Source organism: Mesoplodon bidens, assembly GCF_964165515.1.
Source record: "Mesoplodon bidens genome assembly, chromosome: 4".
In the NCBI taxonomy this organism is placed as follows: domain Eukaryota; kingdom Metazoa; phylum Chordata; class Mammalia; order Artiodactyla; family Ziphiidae; genus Mesoplodon; species Mesoplodon bidens.
Genome location: NC_138160.1, coordinates 57,814,592 through 57,839,322, shown reverse-complemented (window position 1 = coordinate 57,839,322; position 24,731 = coordinate 57,814,592). Strand labels below are relative to the sequence as shown.

General features: G+C 43.1%; 1 protein-coding gene across 4 annotated transcripts in view; it reads right to left on the bottom strand.

The window, feature by feature from the left end:
• Nucleotides 1–24,444, bottom strand: part of MAP1B (microtubule associated protein 1B) — a 96,405-nt gene extending 71,961 nt beyond the window's left edge. For all 4 annotated transcript variants that reach the window (XR_014015685.1, XR_014015686.1, XM_081231989.1 and 1 more), the window contains exons 1-2: nucleotides 23,963–24,444; nucleotides 14,956–15,057 (exon numbers count right to left, since the gene is read on the bottom strand). Coding sequence is in view for 2 of the 4 variants with exons in the window: in XM_081231989.1 (XP_081088115.1) it covers nucleotides 14,956–15,057; nucleotides 23,963–24,146 (286 nt within the window). In the remaining 2 variants the exon portion in view is untranslated. The remainder of the gene's footprint in view (nucleotides 1–14,955; nucleotides 15,058–23,962) is intronic.
• Nucleotides 24,445–24,731: the final 287 nt, after the last annotated feature.

The following is a 24,731-nucleotide window of genomic DNA, read 5'->3' as shown; positions in this document are numbered from 1 at the left end:
GTGAAATGACAGAGAACAATAAAAATAGAATGGGCTGAATTATAGGTAGAGATTGAAAAAGAAGACAGTGGAATTAACAAAATAATTCTGGGAAAGACAAAATGCAGTAGCAGAAATTAAATTGGCAATAAAGGGCAGGACAAACCCTGCAGAATACTGACCGTGATGTACAAGGCAAATGTGAGGTGTTCTAGAACATGTGGCAAAAGATCAAAGAAAAATGATGAGACAGAGGTTGAGTATAAAAACAACTTATACTATTATAAGAATTATACATATTCTTAAGGCTAAAATCAGAATGGGAACAGAGACAATGACAAGGATATATGGAAAAGAACTTTGCACCTGAAAAAAGACCAAAGTCTGCAGTCTGAAAGTGTTCAAGAGTATTTCAGAAAAAAATAATGAAAAATACTTCTATCTCAATATTTCTTTATAACATATTTTAATTTCAGATAGCGTCCGAAGAGTAGCCAAGATCTGGGAGTGAACAAATGACTGGGAAAGTTAATCTGCATGCAACTGAATTTTTAACACCTTCACATAAAATCCTATGTAGAACAAGAAAGCCTGTTCTATACTAGACTTAATGGGGAAGTCAGGTTTTCTTTTTCCCAATAAGGGACACTGGTTTCCAATAATACATAGATTGTTTGCTATGGTCATATCCTCCAGGTTAAAGCAAAAATATTTTTATAATTCATCAAGTAGGGCCAAGAGATATTAATTGCCATGCAAGAGGAGAAGTGGACTTTTAAACCAGAAGGTAAATGACAAATGATCAGAGAGGTGATGCGAGAAAGCTGCTTATAATTGGCCTGAAAAAAAAAAAAGAAAACATCAGTAAGAGATGTCTGGCCTAACAGAGCCCTACAATTACCAGGTGAGTATCCCTGAAGGAGGCACAGGGAAGATGCTGGGAAGAAGGTACTGAACGAACCTCTAAGAACCATGTATATGAGGGATGTTCCAGAGGGACTCAGGAACCATAATTATTTTGCAACACAAACCTTCAAATTCTGATTCAGAAATTTTGGTTGCTTCACTTCCCTCTCATTGGGACTTTTGCAGCCCAGCAAATTTGTAATTAAGCCCATGCTTTTAAGAGGCCAATGAATAATCAGATAGCTCTCTTTTACTTCCATTCTTAACTCAGAGCAAAGTAGTGGAATCCTTACGAGAATGTTAGTATCTTCACAGAAATATTTTAAAATCACGTCTATTTAATTGTTCCTTTATCCTGAGAAATGTGCTATTGTAACCTCACATCGATCCCTGTGAAAGTCAAGAAATGTCTGTATACTCTAGAACCTGTAAAACTAGGTTAAATTGCTAATGTTGCATTCAAAGGGAAAGATAAATACAGTGTCCAATGTTTTAATATAAAATAAAAAGCATTCATCACGAATCTCAGCTCTACAGTTCTCTCACTTTCCCCTTATAGGTCAGTTTCCTCTTTTATATCCTTATATAGCACCATCTTCTCTCCCCTAGTACTTAGCACAGACTGTGATACATATTTACATGACTATTTGATTAATATCTGCCTCCTTACCTTGACTGAGAGCTCCACGGGAGACCATGTAGGAGACACAGATTTATTTATTTTGCTTATTATCATTAACCTCAATATTTGACACAGGACCAGCCCTATCAGACAAGCAATATATATCTGTGAAATGAATAGACTGAGTGTATATGTTTTTATGCACTGTTCAGCCAAGCAAGTTATTGTATCCTAAGAATTCCAAAGAACTTTATACTAACAACACATCTTGCTTCTACACGTTGGCTATGCATATCAACTTTCCAGGCAAACCATTTTTTTTAATGTGTAAATGACTTTTTTCACTATGGGTTGGCATTATATCAGAGTACTGAACATAAAAGGAATCTTAGAGGTAATGAAACTGAAGTAAATAAATGCTAAGTAATATGTCCACAATAGCACAATCTACTTAGCAGTAAAACTGGGATTGGAATGCATTTTCTATCCCTCACCTCCACCCTCCAAAGGTTCTATCCATTGCTTCTCAAGACACTGGCTCTTAACCAGAGCTTCTAGGTTACCAAGTCTCTGAAAGTAATCAATAGTTTGTAAATAAACATTTGCCACACCTCAATGTTTAAAGGAAATCTGCAATAAAGAAATTGTTTGCAATATAAGTAATCACTACAAATTTTCAGATTTCTTATGCAGCTTATTTGTCAAGCCTAAGAGCTAATTATAGTTTCTCAAACCCATGACACCTCTTCTTCATTGTCATACACATACTTAGCCGGTATTATGTGCCAGGCACTGTTCTAAGGTTCTTTATTAAGGGACATTAGCCTAAGGCCTCCTTAGTTCTGTGGTTATGACCTAATTGCATTCCTTTTCTCTTATCATTCAGTTGTGACTGGGCAAAAGCCATTTCTGAAAAGTTAGAATCCTGAAAGATTAAAAATCTAGCCCTACGATCACTTGACTCAAGGTCTTTGGTCTCCATTTTTTTCATTCGAAATAGGTTTTTGTTTGGTTAGTTGGTTTTTTTTCTTTTCCTTCTTTTTAAGTTGTAAGTTAGAGCTTGGGTTTTTTTGTTTTGTTTTGTTTTGTCTTTTAACAACTAGTTTCATATTTTTGATGAGTCTGCTTACCAAGCATAGAAAATCCATTTGCTGGCTAAAGGATCCCAACAACAGAAATTTCTATCTGATGATGGAATCATATTTCTAGATGACCCCAGGGTGAGTCAATTTGCCAAATTATTTCATTTATATTTATATGCTGGAATGTTATTCCAAAGGCTCCAAATAGTCTCTGTTCTACGTATAAAACAATAACATGAAAATAAGACACAGTATAATAATATGTATAATGAATACATAATATAATGCTCCTTTAAAAAGCAGACAACGATCTTGTCAGATGTTTTAAAATAACCCAAACCGGCATTATTTGTAGAAAAGAAAACTGTGATTGGAGTGTGGGGAGGGGCATATTAGGAAAAAGGGTAAGAAAAAGAAAAGAGAAACGGGGGAAATAAGATCACATTAGATTAGAAAAAAAGGCTTGAGTGATTGATACAGGTGACAAAACAATGGAAGTAAAGGAGGTAAACCCACATGAAATGTCACTTTTTCATCAACGGATATTTACTTGGCTGTTGGAATGCTTCTTTAAAGAGGAAAGATGTTTTTGAAATAACGTAAAAGCAAAGTCATTCACGCACACACATGTAATTACATACGTGCATGTAAATGTTTACACAATTTTAGCCACACAACCTGTCTATTCCCAGATCCAAAGCTATTCTAGACCATCTAAAAGCACAGGCCATAAGCCTTTAAAAATAATCTCACTTCTCATTTCCTTTACCACTTGGTTGGGTTTTTCTGTTTATTAGCTGATGAGGAGGGAGATGGTGTGATGGAGAAGACAGTTCTCTATTTAAAAAATCATGTTTTCATATGCAAGAGACATAGGAAGCAGAAAGGAAAAATGGCTAGGACTTAGGAGTGGGGTGTAGTAGTTGTATACATAACAGGACAATGTGAATGCAGTGGGCTAGCACATATTTTGCAAAGTCACATTTTGTAAAGCTACCTAGAAGACTGCCGTCGTCTCTTTCTCCCCTCTTCCCTTCTTTCCCTACAGCAGTTCTGAGCTCCACTGCAATATTTAGATCCAATAACTCTTCTTCAAAAGCAGTATAACTACCGGGGATATCCGATGTCTTATATAGAAACACAATCGTATTAGTATTGAGGTGGCCATTTGGCTAGCTCAGCATAAATGGTTTGCTCGCTAATGTTTCAATAACAACAACTTGCTGCTAATCAGCACACCCCTGTGTAGACAGTGTAGTTACCACTAGCGTTCGTAATGAGGACCCAAAGCACAGGGGACTTTCCTCCTGAATTATCTAAGGAAGACTCACTTAGATTGTTCTGAGCTTGGGGTCCAAGTAGGTGGCAAACAAAGTGTGTTCTCTCGTGTGAGTGCATCTCTCTTGGCCCATGCTTCAATAAAATGTCAATATTTGCCCCCAAAGTACAATAGTTATTTATTAAAAACTCCCTTTGAAAATCTCACCGTAATCGGAAGGAAAAAGGAACAACAGATTTCTAAGGGCATGTTTTCTATACGTTGTTTAAATATATCCTGAGCTAAAGAAATAAATTTCGTTTAGGAATTCTAATTCTAGATAAATTTGAGGGTATATATAAAAGGACTGTATAACTAGATTCTAAAACTTTCAAAGAATAATAATCCCACAAGGAATTACTGGCAACTCTCTATTACCTAGAATATTTGCTTAACCAGCCCACCAGTCTTCTCATCCATAGAGATATTATCAGTAATGTCTTTGGTACAAAGACTATTTCATTTGGGTTTTAGAACACTCTGTAAGGTTTGCTGTAAAAATATTACACATAGGTCTTAGGGAGTGAATTAAACATTTTTTGCAAACATGATCAAATTAGGGAGAGGACAGATTGAAATCGTTACCTCAAAGGTTAAGATACCAACAGGCAATCACATGACACATTACCATAAAAATCACTTTCCCTTCTGGACAATCATGGCTTTCTGATAATGATTACCTGCATGCAAGCTGTACACTGTCAGTAATAATTTGATTTGAGCATTGCTTCCCAAAGGTGTTCATATCTGCATGTACTGACTTGTTAAATTGTGTTGTGCTAATTGATGGTTCACATGACAAGATATGCATAGCTGATCATGCTTATTAAAATGCAGGCCATTCTCAATTATCCAGAACAAACGAGGTCCCTGGCACTTTTAATACACTCAACCTACAGATGATCCCCAGAACTCAGGAGGTTGAGTCCTCAGCCTCCTTCCAAAGATCTCTGAATAAGTAACTAATCTGAAGCTCAATGCAGCACCAAACAATCAACGTGGAAATTCTAATTTTAATGGAAAAAAATGGAGCTATTTCCTATTTGGCATTATGTAGACAAAATACTCAAGAATTTGACTTCTGAAATACTTTCCATGCAGGTGTTTGGCATCGTGCAAACACGATTAAGTTTTGTCTTGTTTGGTCTGTCTGCAAGGTAAAGGCAGATGGGAAAAGCCAAGGGCCAAGAATTACCAAACTGGGAAATCAGCCTGAGTGTCATAAAGCCGTGCATCTTCCCCTAAAATTAATAATCCTAGCAGATGCGACAGGCAGATTTTCTCAACTAAATTTGTTCACTGACATTTTAAAACTTGGATTAAAAGCCATTGTAAGCTAAACACAGAACAGGACAAATTCCCTTCTACATTTCACAGATGAGACAATTTAGTAAAAATCCATGAATCACGGAATACAAAAACTGGAAGGGACTCAGAGGTCATTTAGTCCATCCTCTCCCAAATTGTGTTCTAGAGAAATTCAGATCCCTGGGAGACAGCAGCAGTGGAAGTGACAGGTCAAACAGGTTAAGGACATTTACGGTCACACAAAATTAAACAAGTTTATTTACATGCAGTTACATACCTTATGGCTCCTCAAAACATAAGATCTAGTATGCCACAGTTCCCAGATTTATTTCACCATGGCATTCTTCCCCACTGACTATCTATTAATATTTTACAGAACTAAGTTGGCAGAACAAAGCTTCAGATACCTCAATCTAGTCCAGCCCTTTGTTTTACAATAAGGGGAAAGGCCTCATAGCAACTTTTCAGGGGGCTATGTGGGCGACAGTAATTTCAGGTGTGGCCCAGAGCTGCTGATTAGGTCAGGCTTCAAGGACTCTCTGGAGGGGGGCGGTCCTGGGAAGCAGCTCACAACAGACGTGTCCCCTCCCTGCTCTCTCCCTGCTCTCTCCGAAGTGTCCCTTCTAGCCTCGGGGCAGTGAACCGATTACTTCAGATTTATTTCCATAAAACCTTTCACTGCCACAATCTCTCTCCCAAGTGTCTTCAGAGTCTGCCAATGGATAATGTTCCAGCACTCAAAGATGAAGACAATTTTGAAATCAAGCCTCTACATTCAGTTCAGCAGTTCTGTTCTCACATGCTCTTTTTTGGGGGGAAGGGGAGGAGAGAGCGGGGAAGGAATCCTAAAACTTTCAATCTTTTCATAATTAAATTAAAGGGCTTACAATGTAGCTCTAAACTAGGGGATAATTAATTCAGTATGAATCCAAATTTCTTGATCACACAGGGAATCCAGTACATTAGATCTGTTGTATTTATGCCTCAATTTGTATAGCTAATAAGATTTTAGTGCATATTTTTATGCCTGTATATTTTTTAAAATAGCTTGAACAAAAAAATTTACAGAAGGATTCTCTCCTGCAAAATTCTCATTTGACACATTATTATACCCTGACTTGTTCTGTTAGTTATCTTATTTTCACGCTCAATTGTAAACAACTCCCAGGAGCTAAATATTTAATGACTGGCTGATACTAGGACACCTTCTCAAAAGACATAATGTGGAAAGATTATCTCCTTTCCCAATATAATAAGGTATCCCTCCCTCCCTCCCTCCCTCTCTCTCTCTCTCTCTCTCTGTCTGTCTTGGATGCACACTAACATTAAAGGGAAGGAGTTCCATCAATCAGTCTTCATGCCTATTTCACTGGTCTTTTTCTTTACACGGGTCTACACTTCCACATGAGAATTTAGAATGCAGAAAACTGCCCAAAATGGCTGAGGAGCTCTGTACCAAGAGAGTGTCGTCAGCCTGAGATGCAGAATTTATTCCGTCTTGAGTTTTATGGCTATCAAGTTAGCTTCCCCAAATGTGACATTTCCACCGACTGACATTTCTGGAACCAAAAAGCAACATCTATATGGAGCAGCATCCCAGGGACAAGGTGCACCAAAATGCGGTGCTCCCTCAGGGGAGCAGCAGTCCCTTCCCCAGACTATCCACGTGAGATGCAAACAGGGAATCTATGAATTTGGTCCAAAATGCTCCACTGTGCCTCACTTACTCACAGCCTCCAATGAAAATCAGTTTGATCAGGAAGGAAAGGGCCAGCAAAGGGTAGGTTTAGAGGGCTTTCCAAATCAAGGCAATCCTAGGGATGTTCATATTTTATCTCAAACCCTCAGGTAATTAACTCCATAAGGCAATTTTTAGAGGCAATTCAGTTTGCGTCTTTAAAATGAGCGATGCTGTAACTGCGGAAAAGAGCCACATCTCATAGAACGCCACCTTCCCCAGGCTTTTAATGCTCATTTTTAATTAGATAATTTTATTTTTAAATCATATGTAGACTCTCGTATTGCATTTTCTGCAAGAAGTCACCTCTCTAGTCCTGATTGTAGGCAAGTCTTAGACATGGGTTAGAAAAGTTTATTAAAACAACATTATTTTTGTCGTGTGTTTATGTTAATTTCTCCAGTCCCTGTGGCCCACTTTTAAGTGCACGTCCCCAGGGGCACTTCTCACTTTCTCACATTTCTCTAGGACCAAGGAAATCTGACTTCACATGCAATAGAAATTACCCATAGACCACGGCGGAGAAAACAAAAGGCGTAAGCCCTGGAGTATGATGTTTGGAGATACTTGATGGTTGCCTGGGTAGCGTTTAATTAGGCTTGGGTTGCGGCTGGGGTGGGGTGCTGGTACCTGGGTAACCTCTGTCACTGTGACTCAATCTGTGGTTGAACAATCAAAATGCAATGCTTGTTATGATGTCCATTTCTCACCCCTTGTCTTCTTTAGGAATTTGACTAAATCCACCCCCATGCCCTCCTCCTGTGTCTGTCTCTCTCACACACATGGTTTTTAAATTAAGGAAACACTCTTTGTTAGTGTCTTTTAAAGCTGTGAATGACGTATTTTCCCAACTAACTTATAAGCAGTGGGGATACCTAATTCTTCCATAGATCCCTTTACAAATTCCTTGCTTATTCCTAAACACTCAGAAATATTACTTGACTTTTTTAAAGGAAATCTACTAGCTTATGCTTTATTCCTCATCTTCCACCATCATTTCCAGCATGTCTTCATAGATGCTGAACAAAACATCCTACCAAAAAAAAAAGCAGGCAGTAAAAAGTAAAGGGACTGTACTTGCTGGTTGCTGTGTGGTGTGCTTTAAAAACAAACAAATACACACCCACCCCAGCAACAAATCTAGCAAAAACCATGGGCTCTCTTTGGTGTCTGGAAATGAAGACAAAAGCACTGACATTCAGCGTAAGATGCTGTCCTTGGTGGGCGACGGTAGCAGCTGTTCTGGGATGCACCGAGTGAGATTTAATGGCGGGGTTACTGACAGTCCCCAAAATGGCTACTGGGCCCGGGCAGCCAATTTTATGCTACCTTCCTGCCTATGCTTGCCTATGTTGAGTGGTTCCGCAGTGCCCATTAGGAACTGCTTGAGAGCCATTACAGCCGGCAGAGTAAAGCATCCTTCTGACTCTGAAAAAAAAAAAGTGAGATGAATAGGTATTTCTAGGGTGGTCTGAATGAGCCGTCATTAACAACCCTGGGGAATGAAGGCACCTGCACAGGGCAATGAAACACCATTTTATTCCTCTGGCCACACTTGCACCAGAAAAAGAAAAAATATCACATGCGCCGTAAGGATCTATGGATGTAAAGGATCGCCAAATTTCAAAGCTGAACAAACTGCAAACCTCACAGGAATTAACGCCTGTATTGCATACACTACCAAATTCTGGATCTTCTCCTTGGAAAGTCTGGACCTCTCACTGTTTCAAAGGAATGCGGACGGGGCGGGGGGTCGGGGGGCAAGCAGGCAGTTTGGGGCAGCATGTGAATGGGAGCACTTGGGTGGAGCATGAAGCTGGAGGGGCCGGGAAGGCTGAGGGCAGGGGGCGAGTGGAGAAAGGCGAGTGATTTGCATTAAAATGGGAGTCCCCTTCCCAGGCGGGCGGCATTGACCTCAATGGATGTTAAACAGAGGTCTGGTTACTTCAACAAAACTAAGGCTCTTTATTTGCCATTTTCTTCTAAGACCAGGATTCCTGCCATAACCTCATATGATGATGCAGTGAGAAAAGATGAGCCTGGTGGGCATGTGAGCAAGTGCCTGTACCTGTGCGTGTGCACGTGAGAGAGAGAACAGGAGGATAACGCATCTGCTTTCCCTCGGAAATCACAGGATCCCTGAGGGTCGAGTCAGCCTCTCGAATGCAAGTGAACGTGTATTTGTGTGCTTTATCTTTTAAAGGCTGAGAGCAGGGCTGAAAACACATTCATTACTGGCTGTTATAGAGGGGTTGATGTATTCTAGGCACATACAATTAGGCTATAATTCTGTACAACGACAGACTAAACGTACAAGTCTAGACAGAGAAAGAAGATGACTACAAACATTCTTAGACCTTTTCTAAGAGCATTTTAGTATTTTCTTATCATCCTACCAGCAAATGTTGTAAATCCTTGACTCTTCAACGTCAAAGGGATTCTCACGACTTAAATTCAAAGGGCTTGATTTTAATTCTCCGTCAAAAACCAATCTTGAGGCAAGATATTTTTAGCAGTCGCTCAACACAGATCTGTGGTTTATTTACCTCCCAGAGAAAAGGCATGGATTCTTAAACAGAACCACCCATATACACATTACAAAGTCAATCACACCCCATGAAGCTTTTTTGTGAATGCGATCTAGGAGTTATAAAACGAGTGACAAAATGTAAATATACCGAAGTCTTACTACTATTTATTCAGTTGACTAAGAAAATAAGCCATAAGAAATCTCAGTTTCTTAAAAACTGGAAAAGTCTATAGTCACTTGTTTGAAGAGAAAAGGAGAACCGAGGGGGGTAGGAGGGATCGGAAGACGTCACCTGTGGACAGATCATCACAGCGAGAGAGCAGGCTAGCAACCTCACCCACCTCAGCATCCTCAGAGAGGCAGCAACAGGACCACTTTGCACATGGTCTCCAACCCTGCCCTACGGTCCTGCTATGGCAGCACCTTAATGCATCACCTCCATTTCACTCTCACACCCAAAGGACCTTCCTAAACTCAGCCAAAGGATGTTGCTCTCTCCTGCACATAACCAGCAACTCTGTGCCTTCTGATAATGTCGATGGCAATTGCTTCTCTGAGAAACACCTTTCATACCAACTTTTTAATTATTACAAAAAGGAAGCCAGCCAATATCTAAAGCCACTATTTCCCCTAGATAATAATAATCACCAAATATACAAATCTGATAGATTTTCAACAAGGGCCACAATTTTACTACTAGCTTACGTTTATTGTTTTCCCATGTGATAAGCACTGTTTCAAGATCTTTAAACAAATTAATTCATTTGATCCTCATGAAAACTCTGTGAGGTAGCAGTGATCATCTCTGTTTTACAAACAACAAAACTGAGGCTTAGAATAGTTAGGTAACTTGTCAGAGATCCCACAGCAAATAACTTAGAGCTAGGATCCAGAATCTGCATCATGCTCTGTTGCTGGTGAGGATTGGGGTTAACAAAAATGTTGAATTATTTTTCTAGGCAGAAGTAGCAAAATGATGGAAAAAGGACTGAAATTAATGTTCATTCTGGTGTCCCTTGTCCTAGGAATGCTCTGTATTTGTTTGTTGTTTTGAAATGATGTTTGTCTAACACAGGCAATCATGGGACACTTTCTATAACCCTAGGAGATAGTCCTCTCTATTGTTAGGGGCAGACAGATCTAAAGTTAAGTTAGGGAAAGAAGCAAACAGGAATGGAGAGTGAAATAAATTCCATTCAGCATGGTAAACCTAACTCTACTCTCATGGTAAGATTTATCAAAATGATTCTCATCCAACACAATTAAGGTACAAAAAACACACTGTAATATATAAACAAAAATTTTATGATAGTATTTGAATTTGTACATATAAGGAAATATATGACTATTCCTCTATTTTGAAAAGACTTAACTGTTGAATTTTGACGTGAGTGAAAAGACTGGGGGGTGTTCTTCAAAGAATACATAACCTTTTCTCTCAAGATAACTGGTCTCACTTGAACCCTGCTTAGATGTGGCCAGGAGTGGTGTTACACCAGGGCTAATCAGCAGAGACCTGCCCTGGGAACAGAGACATCTGCTGAAGGATATTGAGGAAGTCTATGCTGAAACAGGTTTGAGCGAATAAGATGACCCTAGATGACTGACTATTCCAAGCATTAGAGTATGCCAGACTTGGACGGCACTTGGGGATCCCAGAGCTCACATTCTGGGGAACTGGAGGACCCATCACCTCATTATTCATAGTAGATGACCTCCACCTCTGCAGAGAAAGCAACATATTCCAGCTTCCCGCTCAAAGGATATTTGTTCAAGATGACTAAGCTATTCAATCAGACCTGCAATCCTGAAGAAATAGGCCAACTGAATCTCAAAAGCATATTTAAAACTAGTACAAGACGTAAACTAGTACAAGGGAACACATCTGACAAATCTGGTTGTGCTGCTCGCGTGAGCTATTAGCTGCATTTGAGGCTATCACCAGTCTTTTATAAGGACTCTCTAGGGCTTCCCTGGTGGCGCAGTGGTTGAGAGTCCGCCTGCCGATGCAGGGGACACGGGTTCGTGCCCCGGTCCGGGAAGATCCCACATGCCGCGGAGCGGCTGGGCCCGTGAGCCATGGCTGCTGAGCCTGCGCGTCCGGAGCCTGTGCTCCGCAACGGGAGAGGCCACAACAGTGAGAGGCCCACGTACCAAAAATAAATAAATAAATAAATAAATAAAATAAGGACTCTCCAATTCTTAAAAATAGCAACAGGGATATAGTAGCATGAATGCAAAACAGATATATGGGCAACCCTAGCTCCTCACCTACAGCTGGCCCTCCGTATCTGCGGGCCCCACATCTGTAGATCCAACCAACCAAGGGTTGAAAATACTTTTTTTTAATTCCAGAAAGTTCCAAGAAGCAAAACCTGAATTTGCCACAGGCTGGCAACTATTTACATGGCTTTTAGGTATTAGACATCGTATTATAAGTAATCTAGAGATGATTTAAAGTGTTTGAGAGGATGTGCGTAGGTTATACGTAAACATCATGCCATGTCATATAAGGGACTTGAGCATTCATCGGATTTGGTATCCACAGGAGTCCTGGACCAAATTTCTACAGATTCTGAGTGCCACTACACTTGTGTCATCAGGGAGGACAATGAATATTTTATTAAAACTCTGCCAGCCTAAGCAAAACGAAACAAAAACTGTCTGGATTTGATGCAGGGTGCTAGAGTTTATGCCAGTCTGTATATGACTGTTAAATGCCTGCTCTTCTCACAAGAAGACAAGAGTAAGCAAAGCAGTGACTATGTTTTTTTGTTCATCACATGTGTTCACCTTCCCTACCCCACAGGGTCTGGCACACTGTAGGTGCTATTTAGGTATTTTTAATTGGCTGAAGGAACAGCTTTATTTTTTTAGAGGATTCAACCTTCATCTTGTTCCTTGCCTCTAAGTTAGCTCAGACTCTTGAAACTCTAAATGCAGAGGTTCAGTTGACTCCATTTTAGGGGCCTGAGGTACCTGCGTTAGCTTCTACAGACTATCAGTGAGTGGGGAAGACACACTAGATTTGGAGCCACTTAAAAAACAGATCTCAGATTTTCCCGTAAAACCCTTCAGTTTGTCCAGGAAAAGCTAAAGGCTTGTTTGGGTCCAATCCAGCGATCACTCTACAATCTCCCCTTACCCCAATTTGGCATCCTCATCCTCTAACGTAACATCTCTTCTCTCTAAAACACACTGACTTACCTGAACTGAATCTGATGTGTGCTTTTTTTTTTTTTTTTTGCGGTACGCAGGCCTCTCACTGTTGTGGCCTCTCCCGTTGCGGAGCACAGGCTCCAGACGCGCAGGCTCAGTGGCCATGGCTCACGGGCCCAGCCGCTCCACGGCATGTGGGATCTTCCCGGACCAGGGCACGAACCCGTGACCCCTGCATCGGCAGGCGGACTCTCAACCACTGCGCCACCAGGGAGGCCCTGACGTGTGCTTTTATCCTCTGTTGTAGTCTTGGTTAGAAACCTTCACCCCACTCTGAATGCTCCCCACACAGGGCCTCACCCCCATGGCTGCATTCTGGATGCTCGGTTCTCAGAGCGGAGGCCCAGCCCTGCATAGCTGCACTCTTAGGCTGGGGAAGGAAGCTCATAACCTCTTCCTGGAGCTGGAAAGAATGGGAGGGTGCTGTGTGTCCAGGCGCCAATCTCTAGACACAGAGCCTAGCACAGCACTGCTACAACTAGGTCGGTGACCAATCTTTACTGTGGGTGACAGCAGGGAAAGAAGGGAGAATGGGCTACATGAGCCCATGGTAGTGGTTTGTGGGGGGACCTGACCTTCCTTAGTCCACAAGAGTAATACTAGGTCCCTGGTTCAAAAATGGTTAATTCTTTAGCAATTCTTGCAGCCTTTCATTTCACAATATACTGTCGTTCTATAAAGTCAAATACAAGTATGAATGAACACAATGCAAATCACAGGATTCATTTACCAAAAAAAAAAAAAGTCATAGTAAGAAAGCCAGAACAACCTACAGAGAAAGGATAAAAGCTTGAATTTTACATTTTGAAACATACTTGTTGGAAAAGGGTACTTCCCTTGTTTTTCTTTTCATGAGATGAATTTAAAAGTCACAGAAATGTGCAAGACATAAAAATACAACATAACAACGAGAGAAACAACCATATACCGTACCTTTACTTCAGCAAATCATGCGCTGTCTGATAGTCTCTGGATCATTCTTTTTGTCTCGACGCAAAGTTACAGAGCTGATTTTCACGTGGCCTTACAGCAAGTTTAACTTTTAATGAACCAGCTCTTGCTAAGTTTTTCTTAACACATTTACTCAACTCCATGCTTGAAAGCTACAATTCATTTGATAACTGAAAAGTAAGGGATTTTATTCTAATAGCAAACTCAAAGAGAAGAACTATCCCAGTCTCATGGGCATACTGCTGCAGCCAAGTGTGATGCATGAAGGCACTGACATTCTGTAAGTGATTTCCAATCTCAGTATGTACAAGGCTATGTACAAGTATGTACAATGATGTAATCAGTCAAAAAGGCTGAACCTCCTTGCTGGCTTTTTTATCAACGCCAACAAAATTTGCAATCATACAACAAAATCATGTAAACGGAAAAGGGTGTTCTCTCTTTTACATAAAATTTAGGTGATATTTAAGAAATAAAATCCAAAACAGTATGTGATAGATCAACGGCAGAGCTTTGAGAAACACACCCCAGGTTTAGAGTCTTTATGGGCAAGTAACTCTGTTCATAATCCTCAAATGTGACTAAGTGGGAGAAGTATGGGTCACAGCTCACATGAGGAAGACAAGGTGGGTGAGTCTGCCTACATCCCCAGGCCTAGAGGCACAGGTAGACTACATCCCCAGTGAAGTGGCTAGTTAGCAGCAGCATCTTCATAAATGACAAATGTTTGTGTCCTTACCTTTAATTATTCTGTAGTATTCTTTTTCATCTCTGAAAGAAAGGCTATTTTGACAGTAGTTTGGAATTTCAGACTCTTTTACCCACACTAAGAAAAGTAGGTGATAATGCAATGACGAAAATGATCATGTATATTTCATTCAGATAGAAAATGCAGAAAAGCAGATATTTCATTTTCTTGAGAGGGAAGGGAAGTTATGAAATTCTGGGAGCATCCAATTTGTATTCATAACTTCATGTGAGTAAAATTAACATTTAAATAGTTTACAAACCCTTAAGCTCAGAGTACAGTGAGATAAATATGAAAAAAAAATTTTTAATTTACCCTAGAACTTAAAAACTTTTAAGACTCCACAAAATGGAAATCCACACAGTGACAACTTAAGAGTTAGTTGACTTTCCTAAAATATGGCTTCTTGCTAACCTAGTTGATAATAACAAACACAAAGAATCCTTTAGCAATAAGAGGAAATCTTTTCCATGTCCCAGGCAAAGCTTTCCAGCCAATGGCCTGTTTCTCGTCCTTTCAAATTCTAGGTTGACTAATACTGAACTAAGCCTCACCTGGAACTTCAGGAGAGAATCTTGCAGAGTGTCGGGATACAAAAAGTTTCAGTTCTTGATCCAGGTTGCATTCGATCAGGTTTGTGTCCCATGATCGGATTCCTAAGGAAGGAAAGGAAGACAGATGACAAATCTCCAGTTACTCATTTCGAAGTGGTTTGGAAAACATCACGGTAGCATTTCTCAAGCTCTAAGGAAGGATGTGGAAACTCCTTTCCTGAAGAGCGTGGTGACCAGCAGTGGATGCCCACAAAATGGGAGGGCCGGGGAAGTCTCTCCACCAGGCCACAGGGGAAGGATAACTAGCAGTGTGGACTGAACTCCTGCCCCTCATAAAATGTAAATGCAGCTCTTCTGGAAGAGTAAAGGAAAACAGTTATTAGGAAAATGACAGGCTTTGCTCCAGGGTGGGAGTAGAAAGGACAGGAAGATGGTGAGCCTGTAGCAGTTAGGGGGCTACCAGACAATTGCTAGCTTTCCCATGGTCCACTTGTACGTGGCTAGAAAATGTAGAATGAGGGTGGGGAAGCAGAGATATGGAGGCTGGCATTCAAGTCCAGGGCTCTGTTTTTAAAGGTTTTTGCAGTGTGCATATGCATTTTGTGTATCTGGTTACTTTTCTTTACCCCTCCCATTTTTGGCCTTGATTTCTCAACCCCTAGATATCAATCAAAATTTGTGTGATCTTTGCTAAGAAAGCTGGATCTCAATCTTAAAAGACGTGGCCTCTCTGTCCTCCCAGGCATTTTACCTGACTAGCTTGGCAGACAGCTCTTTCATTCACAATTGTTAGTTGTCCTGAATTTTCTTATCCAGAGGCAAAGAAATGTGGCAACTTTTTATACTGTATAAAACTTCTACAGAGTTGAGGGCCATGAACTGTCTATTCCCACAGAAGTTCAGGCTTCCGTTCACAAGACTGGACGCTGGGGTGAGGGGAATACGAGGGTAAGGAGTGCTGACGCCCCACCTCCCTCACCTCTTCCTGCTTCCTCTCTCCTGACCTTCCAAGAGAGATGGCTAAAGGGTACAGCAGAGGTGGGAGTCCTGGGGAGCAGGCCAGGCAAAATTGGGGAACCACAGAACTGGGAGTGTGTGTTTGTTTTTCATGTATTTTTATATCTTCCCAAATAGACGGCTCATGGTAGAGCCATTATGTAGGTAGTATCCTTGATTGTACCCCGGCATGGAGCATCCTCAATTGCCGGAAACAAACCTCTGGAACAACTATCATTATTTCCTATCTACTAAAACTTGAACGTCTAGGGGTACCACACAGGTGAACTATCTCTAAATAAACACTTGGTCATTTAATCATTTTTGCTGGTCATTAGTCATGCATACAGACTTGGAAGTGTAAATGGCAGTGTGTTATTTAAACACACCTCTTAAATCCTTAAGGCATACGTGCATTTACCCCCATTTAAATCTTGTTCAGTTTTCCTGTCTTGCAAAGAATGAAGGTAGATACACATACACACACACACACACACACACACACACACACTACAAAGATTCTGGAAACTGAGTTGACTACACATCTAAAATATCTTCAGATGATACACCAAACACCTTTATGAATATGAGAAATATTTTCAAATAGTAGTACATCTACTACATAGAGGCAGAAATTTCTCACACAATCTTTGGGAAGAATTCAGGCGTGCAAGAGTTAACATTCCTAAAGAGGCTAAATTACAAGGGAGAATTTTATGGGTCTCCCTGGAAACATTAACAGCCTCAGTTTGCATTTGTGCTAATGGAGTATTTAAATTTTAACAAGAAAGGCATGTTGTGATTTTGCGGATCTTTTTCGTGCAGAAATGATAAATGGGGTTTTTTTTTGTTTGTTTCACAGAAAGCTTGACAGGCCAAGAGGCCTGAATTCATTAGAATATTTTACTTCCACGTATATATACTATGTATTCAGCTAGCATGGAAAATCATCGAGCTCCTGTCTGAGCTGCTTAATTGGAAATTGTTGACTGGATTATCTGTGCTCCAGGTCTGAGCTCCACTTTGTCTTCAGGCTTGTCAAGTAGGGTCAATAAAGTTAATAATGAACATATGTATTAAAATTAAATTCGTATAATTTTTCTGCCTTTGTTCTAAGAAATGTCTAAATTGCTACATTATTTGAATGGCTTCATCTAGAGTTATACATAGACTTGTTCTTAGATTGTTGTTTGCTATTTTTCCCTTGGCTTCAATTAACTTCAATGTCATCACACATGCAGTTAAACATTTGCTTTTTATTTCATAAACTCCTGGTTCTATGATTTGTAATTTAGCAATGGAGAAAGTATGAAACAGTAGAAAAACCATTTAGTAATTTTTAAGTTACATTAGCAAACAGCTGATAATGTAACTTATACTCCCAGTGAAATTAAAAATTCAGGATTCTCTTTTCAAGGGAGCAATTTCCAGCCAAATTACATCTTAACGATGCATCATCACTACTACCACTTATAAAGGTTACAATGGATTTACTAGTAATTTTAGTTGGAAAGGAAAATTTTGGAACCAAGCCACTTTCTATACCCATTTTAGAAAGAAAATACTGTGTAATTACCTTGTACCTTCTACTGGATAATGTTAGTAAAGGGAAATACTACTTCTCAATGAAGATTCATATTGCATTTAGTCAGTTTATATATCGCTCCTTTGTGCCTAAGAGGAAGCCAGCAGTGGCCCCTCTAAAGCTCACAGGACAAAAAAATGTCTTCTTTGGCTCTTCTCACATAGTCCCCTCCCTGAGTTCATGGCTGGAGGGGATAGTGGGGTGCTGGTAAAGAAGGTCTGAAGAGGCTTTCAGAAGCAGGTCATCCTGGTTTCCAGTGGGCAGTAGAAAAGCCATGGAGTTTCCTGGCCCTTTTTCTGACTATCGCCCCGTCCACGCCAGGTCAAGCTCTTCCCTGGGCCTTTGCTTCTCCAGCAAACTCTATCATGACTGTGCCCTTACAGGCTTACCCAAGTGGGGACAAAACAACCCCACCAGTTGGAGGAGATCAACCTCCACTTTTTAAACTGGGCCCAGAGAACATCTGTCACCCATGGGCAGCTGGCCTATGGTTAGGCATCCTGAGAACACCCCTACCTAACCTGGCACTGTCTTCCTGCCCTGGAAGCGAGTACCATCACTGTCCGTGTATAGCCTGATGACCAGGCGGGAACAAAGGATCATGGATTTCCATCTCAGTTCTCTGATTCCAGGGGTGGCAGTGCACAAAGGGGAGGCTAAAGTGCACATGAAGTTGACAGATGAAAAACGGAGAAAAGAAAAAGGTGTGTGTGTGTGTGTGTGCGTGTGTGTGTGTGTGTGTATTGTTGGGGGGTGGGTATCACAGGACAAGTCAGGGTGAACGATAAGGAAAAACCAGGTCGCCTTATTTTACATAGGTTAGATCTTGCCAAGTTCACTGATCATGCAAGCATTTTGCAGGATTATTTAATAAAACCAACAATTTTTTAAAAACACCTCTCATTTAAAGGCGAAAATCTATATCCTGAAATAAACAATAGATTGAAGAAAGCAGAAAGAAATGACCACGCATTGTGTGCTGAAATGGTACACGGATTCTATCTGACTGCTATTTAAACAAGCTGGTTTTCTTCCATGAGCTTTAGTTGCTCCCTCTCAGAAACAGACTTTGAATATTTTTTGCCCAAGTTCCTAAATTATTACTAAACTATAACCATAAGATTCTATTTTCAAAACTATGCTAAAACGTGATCTGAAGTCAGATTTGAATCATAAAGAAACAATTAAAACAAAGGAAATGCTAAATTCCATAAGGTTTTCTTTCCTAGAGAAAAGTTTTCCTATTTTTTCCCTTGACCTAACCTTCAATTTGCTTTTTTCCTTTTGTTTTAAGCCAACAATTTGACGTTCATAATTTATATGTTATGCGTAATGCAGACAGTATCTTACAGAGTTCATCATTTCAAAGCATTGATGATAAATAATTTAGGTCTTGGCTAGCATTTCACATTAGAAGCAAGCAAAAGAAGTGATTTATAATAATTTATTTATTGGCCTAAAAGTTAGAACTTATTTAAAAAGTAAGCCTTTAGAGAAGATTAATAATGACTCATCAATTTAATGACCTTAAGTTTAGTGTCTGGCTTATATTTCAGCATGGATCAAAGAACCCTTAGTAGGTAATACCAATTAAGCAGTGCAAGCAGAAAGGCATCTGCCTTTTGACTTTGAAACGTATGAAGATGAATATAATAAATTTAACAGTCCCCAACATGTCTTTTAATTCCCACCATGTTGTTGTTGTTTTCCTGTTGAAACAAAATGGAAATGAAACCCCAAATCTTTCCTGGGTTCTTAATTCTCTTAACCATCTTAGACTAAAAACATTCAATAAATGACATCAGAAACACTATAGTTAGCGAAACTTACATCTAAAAATCCAGGACATTAGATGTTACACACATCTATCTTATTATGAACAAATCCTGCTGATTCCCAATGTTAACTAGAGGAAAGTTACACTCTTGAACAGTAATTGAAAACATCAAACGGACACTTAGTATTCTTTATATGTTCTAGTTTCTTTTAAAAAAATAAAATAAAGCAAAGAAACCTTTTCACAAGGCTCTAGAATTAGTTTTGCAAGGCATGGATATATGTAGTCCATGTCCTAAAATAAACAGGAGGAGTGGAGGCTCTGCTAAAAATAGGCATGACTGTTAAGTCCTTCTTGGGGACTAATTAGGAAGGGGGCAACAGAGGTGCCAAAGAGCAGTTGGTGGAGCAACAATGGTTTGGCATTGAGCCCTGCATAACTAACTAACTAAAGCTAGACCAGTCTGAGGAAAGTCTATTGTTTCAAATTTGAGAAGAAATGACCAGACCGTACATTATGCATTTTGAATACAGCTGAAGAAATGAATGATGGTCTCTCTTCCTTGTGTAACCAAGCAGGACCCTATGGGGCCTTCCTGGGACAGACCCTTCCCCTATATCCTCTGCTTTAGCTCCTCTCTGAAGTACCTAGATATTAGTATCTGATGCATTACTTCCTGACTTGTTTTTCAGATGCTAAAACCACCAAATGGAAGAAATTAACTACTTGATGACCATGAGCACATAGTGCCCATTACCGCCTTGTTACCTAATCATTAATCAACCAGAGAATTGTGCACGAGCTAATCACAAACCCTGGGACGCCCTCCCTCACCTTGCCTTTAAAAATGCTTCGCTGTGGGCTTCCCTGGTGGTGCAGTGGTTGAGAGTCCGCCTGCCGATGCAAGGGATACGGGTTTGTGCCCCGGTCTGGGAAGATCCCGCATGCCGCGGAGCGGCTGGGCCCGTGAGCCATGGCCGCTGAGCCTGCGCGTCCAGAGCCTGTGCTCCGCAATGGGAGAGGCCGCAACAGTGAGAAGCCCGCGTACCACAAAAGAAACAAACAAACAAAAAAAACGCTTCGCTGAAACCCTTCGGGGAGTTCAGGGTTTTGAGCACAAACTACCCATTCTCCTTGTATTGGCACCTTACAATAAAGCTGCACTTTCCTCCACCACAACCTGGTGTCAGTAGATTGGCTTTACTGTGCAAGGGTGAGCAGACCCGAGTTTGTTTCAGTAACACCGGGTTTCATGAAGAATTTACTAAGCATCCATGCTGGGGTGTTTCAGGCCTGTTGATTTACTGCATTACCACCATCTTCCTACAGATCTATTTGCTGGACTTCCCAAAGAGCCCTAAGTCATCAAATGGCAAAAATCCAAGTCACCAGGGTCTCCAAACCCACAGAGCCTTTGTTAAGACAAGAGGGGAAATGGGAAGCAAGAGGAACAGATGATGAACGGCTTTCCCAGTCTGCAGCGCACTATCAGAGCCGAACCACCTGGAGCATCTCTATCTTGCTTCACACAACGGGGTCCATGGGCACCAGCAACTACAGCCGTGGTATCAGAGTGACCTCTGGAGGAGGTCCAGCTGGGACCTGAAAGCTGAGGCGGCAGCGAATCCGGCACAGGGAAACAGCCAGGCTGCCCTGTTGCTAAGTCATCTTAGACTGTCGGAAAAGCTACGGGAGCAGCATTTTCACTTAGCACTGGAAGGCCCTGCAGCTTGATCTGCATCTGAGACCCCTGGACCCAAGAGAGTGATCTCCAGATGAAAAGCAGCATCTGTTACTGTGCGTTAGGAAATGGCTCTGCTCACTCACTTGGTCGATTCTTAATGGGATCAATACTGCCATTTCAGAGGTACCTGCAAAAACCTGACTGAATCAGGGAATTAAAAATCAGGAAGACGGGCTTCCCTGGTGGCGCAGTGGTTGAGAGTCCGCCTGCCGATGCAGGGGACACGGGTTCGTGCCCCGGTCCAGAAAGAACCCACATGCCGCGGAGCGGCTAGGCCCGTGAGCCATGGCTGCTGAGCCTGCGCATCCGGAGCCTGTGCTCCGCAACGGGAGAGGCCACAACAGTGAGAGGCCCGCGTACCGCAAAAAAAAAAAAAAAAAAAAATCAGGAAGGCATGCTGACTGAAAAGGAAACCTGAGGGGGCTTCTGGGATTCCAGTAATGTCTACTTCTTGATCAGGATCATACAGGTATGTCGTTTTGTGAAAATGCACCAAGCTCCTCATTTATGATTTGTGCCTCTTCCTCTCTATAAAATATATCAATAAAAAAAAAATTTTTAAGACAGGAAGACAAATCTGAATATTATCACTAAGTGCTAGCAGTGTAAAACACAGTAGAGAGCACTTCACAGCGATACTTGAATGCCTCTAGTTTATCCTCAAACAGAAGCAGCTTGAATAAACCACCTGAGAAACGGGGCACTAAAAGGATATCAGCAGAGTAACAAAGCAGGAATATAATTACATGGAAGGTGATTGCTGAACCACCTCCCTGCATGGGGCGCTGCCCACAAGTGGATGACTATTGCCTCTGTATAAAGGCAAGCTCTGAACGTTGCTGTTTGACCTCCCTGATGTTGGCTTGTCCTGCACTAACATCATGACGGGGCCAGAAAACCAGTGATGCTGCAGTGTTGGCACCTCTGTCAGTTATGAGTGGTGTCACCTTGAGCTGGTGCCTTTATCCTTTCTGCCTCTCTGGGCCCCCCATCTCCAAAACGGGGATGGTGGTCCCTCTCCTCGCACTGCATCGGGTGGTTATGAACCTTTTATAGATAGAAAAACACTTCCTGATGTATTATTGCTTCCCAGCAAAGGTGCTGACAAATAATATTTTTTAAAAAATACAAAGTCATTGATTCATACAGTAGCCACACCCAAAATCAGTACGTGTGATATCTTCCAAGGAGAAAATGTGCAAATAAACTAAATTAGTACAGATCAGATTAAAGGGCTGTAGTTTGAAAATGAAGCGTTATTGAGATGCTCAAATGAGGCATTGCACTATTGACATATCCTATTCTTAAATATTGTTTCCCGAAGAAAATAACAAGACTGCTTGTTGCTCACTTTCTTTTCTTTTTTCTTTCTTTCTTTTTTTTTTTTTTTAATCTGAAAGGGAACATCAATGCTTTTAAAGTTAAACAAAAGAACCAGGTCTGCAACTCCAGCCCCCACCCTGCAGCCTTTTGTTCTGGGGACAGGCGACCGTTTCCAAATGCAGAGGCAGACGACTAGCGTTTATTTTTTTTTTCATCTAAAACAAGGTTTTTCTCTCTTCTTAAATTTATGGTTGGGGGGCGGGCGCGGGGAACGAGGGCTGCGTGAACGCCCTTTGTCCGCCTCGGGCTGCCGTAGAGACCGCAGTGCGGACTGCACCACGCCCACCAGCCGGTGTCTCCGGGCAGAACCGCTTCAGCACCACCCCGAGAGAATAGAGCGCGGGCTGGGCCTGGGGAGGGAGTAGCGACCTCTGTCAGGGCGAGGGGAGGCCTGGGACGCCGGGGGTAAAGGGAAAGGCAGAGGACAGACTGCCTACCCGGGGACTTCGAGCGCAACAAAGCCGGGCTGGGGAGAGGTGGGGGCACGTAGCACCCCCAAGCCCTGGCGGAGCGCACTCCCGGCCAGCCGCGCCCACTGGGGGCGCCGCAGTGCGGAGGGCAGGTGCGGCGGGCGGGGGCACTGCGGCAGCCCGGGTGGGGCTGCGGGTCGGGTCGGTCCGCGCGCCCGAGGCTGCGCCCGCCGGACCCTCACGGCCCCGCCCAGGGTTCCCGGCAAACCGCTATTCGGCCTCTGCAGGGCGCGCCCGTAGTGCGCGCACCGGGCGAGGCGCCGGCCCTACCCGCGGGCCTCCCGCCGTCCCCCTCCCTGAGCCGTCACTCCCGAGGCCGAGACTTTTAAAAGAAGAAGCCCCACCCCACAACTTGGGGGTCCCATTGTCCTTGCTAAAAGCTGCAACCAAGGCCCCAGGGGCGGTAGCGAGGCAGGCGCCGTCTGGGAAGGAGGCGCAGGCGGTTCTCCATCTCCGCATCCCGGGGGGTGGGGGGGAGCGGGCGTGGCCCTAGGACTAGCCTAGTCATTCCAAGGAAAGAAAAGATGGGGAGGTTTTAAGCCAGCAAAGGCACTTCTCGGGGGCTGAGGTGTTTGTGGTGGGAATGATTCCCACGCGAGCCCTGGCACATGGTACTTCAGCCTGGGGTCTACCGGCGAGGGGCAATCCCAGCATTTTGCGGGGGTGAGAGGGGGGCTGAAAGGAGTGGTCGCATCAGCGCCCCCCCCCACCTTTGGTTTCCTGCGGTTGCGGCTTTATTGTGGCCTCTGCCCCTTTGACACCTGCATCTCATTTAGCGGGAGAGGCGGTAGCCAGCTGGGATCTGCCGACCCAGCCTGTTAACGGATCCGTCAAGATTAGGAGAGGCTCTCCCACTGCGTCTCAAATCTGATAATTCGAATTATTCTCCGAAATGAGCTCAGAAAAAAAGAGTCTGGACCGAGTGCGGGAAGTAGCGGGGAAAGACATGGGCGCGGGGCGTGCCGGAGGAGAAAGGTGGCCGTCGCGCCCTGGGTGGGGTCGCGTTTGCGCGTCTCCCCAAACGCGTCCCCTCGGGGCGCAGGGCCTCTTACCGAGTTCGATGTTGCCGATGGCGCGTCGCAGGTGCTCCTCGGTCACAATCTCGCCGACGACCACCAGCAGGTAGAACTTGCTGTCGAGGAAGCGATGCGACAGGCTGGGCGAGGTGGTCGCCGCGGGGCTGGCGATGCTGCCGGACGGCTCAGGCTCGGTGGCTTCCACCACCACGGTCGCCATCCTGCCGGCTTGCTATGCCTCGGCGAAGTGCCGCGCTCCGGCCGCTCCTCTCCTCTGCGGCAGGAGAAAGGATTATCTCCGAAGGTGCAGTCTCCGCTCCGCCCCCTGCGTCTCCCCTCCTCCTGGCGCTGCGCGCCGCCTCCCCCTCCGCCCTCTCCTAGAGCGCGCGGCGGAGAGGAGTGGGGAGTGAGAGAGGGCGGGGAGGCGGTGCCTCTTTTATATGGAGACTAGGCAGGGAAGCGGGGAGGAGGAGGAAGAGGAGGAGGAAAGGACCACCCGGCACATCCTCACGGGGTGGCTGCCTCCGCTCTTCCAGCCGTTGGCCCAGAGCTGATGTCATCTGCAGCAAATCATCTCGCCCGCGGCCCGGAAGCTGGAGGGACGAGATGTGCGGACAATGGTCAGGGCAGGGCCGCGAGTCAAGGGGCAGGAGGACTCTAAGGGGGGAAAACATTCCCAACCGACACCCCACGCCACACCCACCGCCCGCTGCAAACCCTCACCCCGCTGGTGCAGGAGAATGGGATGGGTTTCCGTTTTCAGAGTCGGGATATTTTACCTTGTCCGAGGTGCACCAGTCAGGTC